The 9,776-nt window shown below is 55.1% G+C and overlaps 1 protein-coding gene across 1 annotated transcript; it reads left to right on the top strand.

Moving 5' to 3' along the window:
- Positions 1-79: 79 nt before the first annotated feature.
- On the top strand, positions 80-6,545 carry CHCHD4 (coiled-coil-helix-coiled-coil-helix domain containing 4). Its single transcript, XM_055413488.2, has 3 exons — positions 80-245; positions 4,719-4,817; positions 5,493-6,545. The coding sequence occupies exons 1-3, from the start codon at positions 224-226 to the stop codon at positions 5,780-5,782; spliced, it is 411 nt and encodes a 136-aa protein (XP_055269463.1). The 5' UTR covers positions 80-223; the 3' UTR covers positions 5,783-6,545.
- Positions 6,546-9,776: the final 3,231 nt, after the last annotated feature.

Genomic DNA, 9,776 nt, shown 5'->3' with positions numbered 1-9,776 from the left:
CACTGCAAGCCATTCTGGGAAGTGTAGTTCCTACTGCGTGGGGCGTGGCCGCGAGGCGCGCAGCCTGCCGGGAAATGCAGTTCCCGGCTGAGAGCGCCGAGCGGGCCGCGCCGAGGCAGGCGCGCGGCGGGCAGGCCTGGGGGCGGGTCCGTGCGGGCCTCCGAGCCGCCCGCCCCGCCGCGGAGAGGTCAGGGCGTGAGGCCGCCGCCGCGATCGCCGCATCATGGCCTACTGCCGGCAGGAAGGTAGGAGGGCGGGCGGCGTGGAGCCGCGTCCGAGGGGTGCAGGCGCCCCGCGGTCCGTGCGGCCCCCTCGCTGAGGCCGCGGGGCACGGGGTCCCGGGAGGAGGGCGCGGGCTGGCGGCGGGGTCGCCGCCCCACTTCTCGGATGGGAAAACCGAGGCCCGCGGAGGAGCAAGGCCGCCCCGGGTCGCCGAGAGACTCGAAGCCGGGCCTCGCGGGGAGCAGCACGTGGGGGCACTCGTGGACTTGGCGCGGGGGTTAGGGCGGCGCGAGCGCGCTGCCTGAGGCTGGTAACGGGAAACGTGCTGACTGCTCCCCGTGCTGCTACGCCGCTCGCCGCCCACCACGTGCTCGCGTTTGCACCGCCCCTAACTGTCCCGGAAGGTCGCCTCTCGGTGGGCGCGCCGCCGGCGGTCAGGCCCTGCTCCAGGAGCCTTGAGTGGCCTGTCTCGCAGCGACGTTACTAAGTCAGGCCCTGCTCTTAACCCAAGAGTAAACCAAGACCCCAGAGGTGAGCCGCGCGGCCGGCTGCTCGCGGAGCTGGGGTTGGAGCCCCGCGGTCCGATTCCAGAGCCTCCCGGTATGGTGCCCAGTGGACTCCAGGGAGCCCCCCGCTGGGAAGACATCCCGCAGAAAAAAAACAAAAGTTGGCCCCCGCCTGCGGTCTCTGACCTAGGACGTCTCCAGGCCGTGGCCCCGCGCAACCACGAACTGTCCCTGAGCTGACACCCAAACCCTCCAGGCCCAGTTGTCCAGTCTTGTAAAATAAGAAGTTAGTCTTCACTCATTCCGCAGATATTCATGAAGTAACTTCTCCATGCCAGGTGAGGGGGAGGGTGGAAATCTGAGACTGAAGTTCCAGAGAGAAGTGGAACTCCCTGGAAGTTCTCTAGTGACTACTCCAGCTCCCTCAGTTATTTCAGGAAATCCTGAGCCCAGAGATGGAGGTGACCTGCCCAAGGTCATGCTTCAGTTAGGAGAAGCGTGTCAAGCTTCAGCTTACAGCTCAATTTAAAATGCTAAGGCTTTTACCAGTGGCCTCCCCTGGTGGCTTAGATGCCAATCCAGGAGACTGGAGTTCGATCCCTGGGTGGGGAAGATCCCCTGGAGGAGGAAAGTGAAAATCGCTCAGTCCTGTCCGACTCTTTGGGACCCCATGGGCTATACCGTCCATGGAATTCTAATAAATGGCAACCCACTCCAGTACTCTTGCCTGGAAAATCCCATGGACAGAGCAACAGTCCATGGAGTTGCAAAGAGTTGGACACAACTGAGCGACCAAACAACAATTTCAATATCCCATTCTGCCTCTGGAGCCCTCCTTCCCTGGGTCACAAAGCCATAATACTCAGTGATGTCTCTGAGAAGTAGTTTCCATTGATTGATATTGAACTCTGCCATGAGCAGAAGTCCTCTGCCCTCACCAGTTTGTTAGAGAGTAGGTCTCTTGTTTTTGATTTCATCGTTCTGAATCTAATTTACTCCTTTATGTAGCAGATGTTTTTTTAGCCTTTTGGGTATAATGAGGCTATAATCCTCATTCTTGTGGGTTTCTAGGAGTAACATGTTATCTGGGAAGCAGAGGTAAGTGTTCAGACCCATATCTTTTCCTGGATCAAAGATCTCTTTCTTCTTTGGGGATAAGAATTAAAAGCACTCACTTTAGGCCTTGCCTAGTTTTTATCCATGCCACCGTCCCCACAGTCCCGAACTTCTTATTTTTCCACCCACGGATTCTTTATGCTTCCCATGGGACTTAGAGAACTGATCCCAGCTCCTTCCTGATTAAGGCTTATGTGAGCAAGGCCTGACCTGGCTCCTGCTGGTCCCTACGCACCTGTCACTGGGCAGCCAGGCTGGCCTCTGGCTATTCCCTTTGCCTGGTGCATCCCCCCGCCAGCTCTTCTCATGGCTGCGTCCTCATCCTTTAAGATTCAGTGAGGTCTTCCCCAGCCTAAACTCTCTGAAGTTCCCTGGTGTATTTTTGTCCTCTTTCGGCTTGTCTGCGCTGTAGCAGGCTGAGAGCTTTAGATGGGCCACATCCCCCGCAGCGTTACCCAGTGACCGGTACACATGGCTGCCCGCTCTTCTGAGGGAATCACTTGCCCATGCACTTGACTTCAGGGGCCGGCCCCCCAGCCTTGGGGTCAAAGGCCGTAGCTGGTCATTCAGGGTGTTAGGCAGCATGGACTCAGGCTGGCTCCCTGGCCCAGGGCCACACTGCTCCCGTCTTTGTTCCTCCTTTTCTAATGCTGGTCCTGCTCTTTCCTGTTCTGTCAGCAAACAGTTACTGAGCTCCTCTGATGTGCCAGCCCTGATCACACGGCAGAGGCAGTTGGCACAGGTGGGTAGTCTGCCCTGTGGCATGGTGGAGGCAGTGGAGGGGCAGGTTGGATGTCCCAAGAGTTGATGTGTTCTAGGGCAAATGAGGCCACCCAAGCAAGGTTTCATTTTTTTCTCTGTAACCTACTTCATGGTGATAGCCATCTATCCTCCATGCCCAGCTGGGCCTGGGATCTTCATGTCTGAATTCAGAGTTTGTTTCCTCATTCACTTTTCCAACAAATACTGATTGCTCGCTGTGTCTCGGGCGCCGTACTAGGCTCTGAGGTCCTGCAGTGAATGGAGCAGACACGTCCTTGCCCCTGAGGAGCTGGCGTTTCAGTCGGGGAGATGGTGGTAAACAGATATGTAATCGTGGGTGAGAAAAGGCGGGTTAAGGGCAGTGGGGAGAGATGAAGGAAGATGCCATCTGAGCAGGAGGTCTGAAGTCAGGGAGAGGTGGCTGTGAGGTATCTGAATACGCTCCTGGACAACAGAACGGCCTGGCAGGTCCCCGAGGTAGGCATGTGCTCAGCGTCTGAGTAGAAGCAAGGAGATGCTGAATGGAGGGAGCGGGGCGGGGGGGTGGTGGCGTCCTACAGGTGAGGGATGCGGGTCTTTCTGGGTGGACTTGAAGGCAGAGCCTGCCGGGCAGCTGAGGGAGGCGGGAGAGGACAGGAGTCAGCGTGACTGCACAGAGTGCAGCTGCAGATCCGGGCTGTCGGCGTGTCTCGCCGCTCCGGCCTCCCCGCCGTCCTCGGCCACCCCTGAGCTCCGGCCTGCAGAGCCCCCGGGGCCCTGACTCCCAGCGCTGCCAGGCTCTGGGTGGGGACTGCCCCTCTGGGGGCTCTGCGGGCACCTTTCTTCAGCCTTTCAGGCAGGAGCACTGCTCCGCCCATTCCCCACTTCCAGTCCTTACCGACATCTCCAGCCCCGTCCTTTTCCCAGAGATGTTTGTCATTTGATGCCGCTGAAAAAGTTCCTGTGTTTCGAGCGGAATTTCAGGTGCAAGTAGAAACTCACTTCACCTCCTTGTTTTCCCGGCGTCTCTTGACCCTTCCCGAACCAGGGAGGGAAGTGGGCTGAGCTGGGAGGTGCCTGAGAGCACACAGCTGTTGTGTGCTTGAGCGCCGATTTTAACCCCAGTCCTGAGCCTCGGGTACTGACAGCTCCAGGAGCCAGAACCCCCGAGCTGGCCGTACCTCTCCTGCGCAGGGCCGCGCTTGTGCCCTTACAGCAGATGGGGTTGCGCCCTGACCGTTAACTGGTCTCTTCAGCCAGCATAACCATCGGGTACCAGGACTGGGGATACAACGATAAGCCGCTGCCCAGGCTTGGACCCCTCGGCTCTGGGCCGAACACCAGCCTCTGCACTGGGCTGGGCCTGGCTGAGATCTTTGTAAACGAAACTCTCAAAGCGGAGCTGAGCAGTCATGTCAGCTGATGCGTTCTGCTTAGCACAGCACTTCTGTGGACTGCTTTCGAGTGTTCTGAGCTCTGGCCGGAATCACCGAGGTCTTTCGGTTCTTCAGCGTGCCCTGGCTGCCTGGCCCCAGTCCTGCCCCAGGCCTTCTCTGAGGTCAAGTGTGGGGTGCTGGAGCAGAAACCCCGGGTGTTCTGGAGCGGGCGGTGGCCGTGTGCGCGGAGTGTCAGCTGTCGTCGCTGTCGCCCGCCTGGGAGACGGTGAGGGGAGGGTGTGCCGCCCCCGCACCTGCCTCTGTCCCCGACACTGTCCTCACGCGCGCGTCTCTCTGAGCTTCAGACGGTGTCATCTGTCCCTCAGGGCCTGGACAAGGTGCTCGCAGGCCACAGGAAGGAACAAAGCTGTGGAGCCGTGGAGTTCTGAGCAGGGCAGAACCGGCCTGTCAGACGTCATCAGACTTGGGGGCTGAGGGCAGCTGCACTTGAGGGGTCGGGCATCTCGTCTCCCACCCGAGGATGCACAGTGGCACCGAGAGGCACCGTCTCCCTCCTCCCACTCCAGCCACAGGCACACGGTGCCCTGGTGCCGCTAGACTATCCCGCGGGTCGCCAGGGGGAGCACATCAAGGTTTCAGATGGGACAGGCTCACATGAGGCTTCCGTGGCTGCTTGGGTTCAGGCTGAGTCACAGCTGCTGGTGAAACGTGGCTCCCTCTGTTCTCCAAACTCTAGGGAAGGATCGGATTATATTTGTGACCAAAGAAGACCACGAGACTCCAAGCAATGCAGAGCTGGTGGCCGACGACCCCAATGATCCGTACGAGGAGCATGGTGAGCATGGGGACTGGGGTCAGGGGGTGGCAGTCCGATGTTCCTGGCCACGGCTGGGTGCCCACCTCAGCCAGCACTGCTCCCAGGACACGAGTGTGTCTCCCTCAGGTGGGAGGGGCCGTGCGCTGACCTGGCCATCAGGCCAAACCTAGGAGTTGCTTTTGAGTTTTGAACAGTTTTCCACTTTGACCAAATGGAGAAGCCTCAATGCTCTGACATGCCCAGTGCCCCCTGGACACCGTCCAGCGTTGCTTTTTCCAGTCCTCATGCTGTGCTGAGCTGAGAGCAGCCGAGGAGCAGCAGGGGCTTGAAGGGAGGGCGTGGGGTTCCTAACCATCCGTGTGGAACGGGGAGACCAGGACTCCTCCTTCAAGCCTCTGGACTAAATGGCTTCCCCCATGTAGTCCTGAGCACAGGCACGGCCACAGCACTGGAGGCGGCTTAGCACACGGGCAGAGCTGCACCTGGAGAAAGTTGCTCACAGTGACTTGTGTGAGCCGAGAACGCTTGGTAGGTTTGTGCCGGGAGTTTAAACCCCATCCCGAGGGAGAAGCAGGGCCACCAGCCAATGCCGGCCAGGCAGCAGTTCGTCTTACCATTATTCCTGTGAGGCCCAGGCTTGGGTTTGCTTTTTCTGATACCTGTCTCACTTCCTTGCCCATCTTCCCGTCCCAGGACTGATCCTGCCAAACGGAGACATCAACTGGAACTGCCCATGCCTTGGGGGGATGGCCAGTGGCCCGTGCGGGGAACAGTTCAAGGCGGCCTTTTCCTGCTTCCACTACAGCAAGGAGGATGTCAAGGGGTCGGACTGTGTGGACCAGTTCCGGGCCATGCAGGAGTGCATGCAGAAGTACCCAGACCTCTACCCCCAGGAAGAGGAGGAGGAGGAGCCAGCAGATCCCGTACAGGAAGCAGCTGCCTCTGAGGCCAGCGCAACCAAAGAGGAGGCGGCGTCAAGCTAATGATGGCCAGGGCACTGGGCTCCAGCCGCCTTCAGAGCCCAGACGAACCTCTCCAAGAAAGTGTCTTTTCCCTTCGTTGTTCTGTGCGCTGTAATGTACAAAATAAGTTATTGTGCTGATCGGGGTCTTGACCCCTTGCCGTGTATACACTGAAAAATGGCGTGTGTGTGTGTGTGTCTCACATGAACCTGTCTGTGAATGTAGCTGCCACTTTTGAGTTCTCAGATTGTCCTGAATTTTGCCACTTGGAAATAACGTGCTGAATCATCTCAGCAGCCAGAAATCACTTATCTGGGAGGGACTCTTGTGAGTGAGCTGATTTGTTCTGATTCTTTGTGTTCCTTTTAGTAGATTTTATACCCAGTTGGAAAGTGAAATAGAAACGAAACGCTTTCCCTTACAAATGCTGGGGTGGGGCCATTCCTTGTAGCAGAGGTGAGGCGATCGGACCTCGAGTGTTTGAGGAGGCGCTGCGCTTCATTTCTGGTTCCTTCTGGTTTCCAGGTTTGCCTTGAGCTCCAGGTTTTCTGTGGTTAGAAAGCAGAGCTTTGGACCCTCTGAGTGAATCCCTGTAAGTGAAAAGAAAGGCTGATTTTTGATGTTCTTATTCCGAAAGCGCTGCTCTGGGACCGTGTTCACACTGGTTCTGCCTCAGCCTGTTCAGACGCAGTCCTCCTGAGAGGTGGGGACCTAATCATCACCAGAGTGGGAGGCAAGAGAGGAAACAGTGTCTATTAAAAGGAAAATGAGGTTTTTACCTGATGGTGAGAGTGTCCTCTGTTTTTGCTAATTAAAAATATTTCTGATACAAGGAAATAGGAATTGTGAAAAACTCAATTGAAATTCTCTGAACGCACCGGTAGATGAGTTTGAGTCAAGTTTTCCGTGTTGCATTCAAACAAAGCTCAGGTGATTTTGTCTGTGAGTAGATGCACTCACATGGTCATTGCTGTCAGCGTTTCTGTTGTATTTGTCAGAACTGAGGCAGAGCCCACAGTGCCCAAGGGACATGGAGACACAGCACAGGAGGCTGCCTCTGACACCAGAGAGTCAGCCTGCAGGCCCAGCTCAGGGCAACGGTGTTGGGGCCGGAAGACGGAGTGGCCAGGTTTAGAAGCCGTGACAACCTGGAGAAGCCCTGGGACCTCTTTGAACCGCAGGCAGAGCCTTGCACGTTTAACAGACATACTTTTTCCGGAAACACTTTGACCAAGACGTCACTGATCTGTGACCGTGTCTTAGATCCCATGCATTCAGGGAACCTCTATGGTCCATGTCCTAGGTACACAGGAAGGTGACCCATCTTGTCCCCAACTGCATGAAGATACAGTCCAGCCAGGGGTCAGCATTTACTTAAAAGCAGAAAAGTAAGGAGAAAGGCAGATCCCGGGGGCTAGGACAAAATGGCCAAGTAGAAGGACCTGAGCTCACCTTCTCTCATGAAAACACCAAAATCACAAATAACTGCTGAACAACCTTCAACGAAAAAGGATAGTCTGTGTCCAAAGGAAATGAAGCCACTACAAGATGGTCGGGAGGGATGCATTCACAATGTAATCAAGCATCACACCCATTGAGTGGATGACCTGCAAACTGGAAAAGGATATATCGCAGAGGTTCTCCCACAGGAGTCAGCGTTCTGAGAGCCTGGGGGTCCGGCATTGGGAGGGAGAGCCCCCAAGAGCATTTGACTTAGCGCCAGGAACTCCACAGGACTGGCGGTAACAAATGCCACTCTTAAAGGGCACACACGAGTCTTGTGCACACTGGGGCCTGGGGGGGCGGGAAATGACTTCATAGGAGCCTGGGCCAGACCTACGTGCTGGTCCTGCAGGGTCTTCTGGGAGGTCGGAGGTGGTGTGGCTCACGGCAGGCACAAGGACACGGGTACTGGGGGCTACTCACTGGTGTGAGCCGCCCTGGAGATCACCGTTTTGGCACTGAGACCTGACCCCACCCATCAGCCCTTAGGCTCAAGTGCTGGGCTGCCTCAGGCCAGACAACCAGCAGAGTGGGAGCACAGCCCAGCCGCCAGCAGACAGCCTGCTGAGAGTCTTCCTGAGCCCTCAGCCACCTCTAAACAATCCTCGACATGACCCCGCCCACCCACCAGTGGGCAAGCACCAGTCCCTCCCTCCAGGAAGCCTGCACAAGCCTCTCTGACTAGCCTTACCCACCAGATGGCAGACACCTGAAGCAAGAGGAACTGCTGTCTTGCAGGCTGCAGAATGGAGACCGCAAATAAAACGGCAGAGGAATATGTGTCAGATGATAGATAAAACCCAGAAGAAAGACTAAATAAAGTGCAGACAGGCAATCTACCTGAGAGAGAATTCAGAGTAATGATAGTAAAGATGATCTAAGGTCTCAGAAAAGAAGCATAAGACTAAGAAGATACATGAAACGTTTGACAATGAGCTAGAAGATTGAAAGAACAAACGATTGAACAATAACTGCAATGAAAAATACAGTAGAAGGAATGAGCAGAATAAACGCAGCAGAATGGATAAGTGAGCTGGAAGACAATAGTGGAAATCACTGCTACGGAGCAGAAAGAAAGAGAAAAATGCAGTGAGGACAGTGTAAGAGCCCTCTGGGGCAACATTAAATGTACCAGTGTTCACATTATAGGGGTCCCAGAAGGAGGAGACAGAGAACCTGAGAAAATACTCAAAACAGGTAACAGCTAGAAACTTCCCTGACTGGGAAAGGAAGTAGTCACCCAAGTCCAGGAAATACAGATAACCCCAGGCAGGATGCACCCAAGGAGAGACACTCCAAGAAACAGAGTGATCAATTGCCATTAATAAAAATTAATGACAAAAATGTTAAAAGCAACAAGGAAGAAGAACATACAAGAGAATACCTATAAGGCTAACAAATGGTGTTTCAGCAGGAACTCAGGCTGGAAGGGAGTGTTGTTGACTTGCTCAGTTGTGTCCGACTCTTTGTGACCCCATGGACTGTAGCCGCCAGGCTCCTCTGTCCATGGGATTCCCCAGGCAAGAACTCTGGAGTGGGTTGCCATTTCCTTCTCCAGGGGATCTTGCTGGCCCAGGGACTGAAACCCCATCTCCTGCCTTGGCAGGCAGATTCTTTCCCGCTGAGCCCCCAGGGAAGCCCGATAGAAGGGGGTGGCATGATATATTTCAAGCAACGAAAGGGAAAAACCTGCAACCGAGAACACTCTACCCAACAAGGCTCCTGTTCAGATTTGAGAGAGAAATCGAAAGTTGATACAGAAAAGCAAAAGCTAAGAGAACTTAACAACACCAAACCAGCTTTACAATAACTGGTTTCTGGAGAATGGCATCTCACGATCAGCTGACTTGGAAGTGCCGGTTGCCCAGTGTTTTGTGTCAGTTTTATTTTTGTGACGTGGGCAAGTGCACCAGCCAGGCTTCTTTGCAGGACACTGAATTTTAAGTCCTCAGGAAGTTATGTGACTGCACACATTTTAACTTAGTAATATTTTAGTAACCCGTAGTGTCACAAATGATTAGAAACTATAGATCTCATGTAAAATAAAAGGTTCCTCACTCACCTGGAAGAACCAAAGAAAAGTCCTGTGTGCCTGGATGGTCTCACCGATAACTTTCAGGACCCACTGGGCTGAAGAGCTTCTGGGAGACGCCTGACAGTGGGATAAGCCGACAGACTCCCTCCTCTGCTCTCCTGAGCAGTGGAGCAGCGGGCACAGGAAACAGGGCAGGGAGAAAGCAGAGTCAGGCACCTGTGAGCTGGCACTTGGATCATTCTACTCTCCTCCCTGTCTGAGACTTCCCAGAGAAAAAGCTGAAAAGTCACAGGCTGAGCACAACTGTTTAACCACACTGGTGGAGGTTCAGGGCCACACTGCTCTGTCCCACACGATGGCTGCCTGAGCTCGGCTGTCACGAACACTCCAAGCTTCAAATCAAGGCTGATGGGAAAAGCTGTTTAACAGGATACTGATCGGGTCGACATCCCTTTAGTCTCCATTCCTGTCCTCTGC

This window comes from Moschus berezovskii, chromosome 24 (genome assembly GCF_049115385.1).
Source record: "Moschus berezovskii isolate FMDL1 chromosome 24, NW_MosBer_1.0, whole genome shotgun sequence".
Taxonomy (NCBI): Eukaryota; Metazoa; Chordata; class Mammalia; order Artiodactyla; family Moschidae; genus Moschus; species Moschus berezovskii.
Note: the sequence above shows the minus strand (reverse complement) of the source record. Positions and strands in the feature narration are given on the sequence as shown.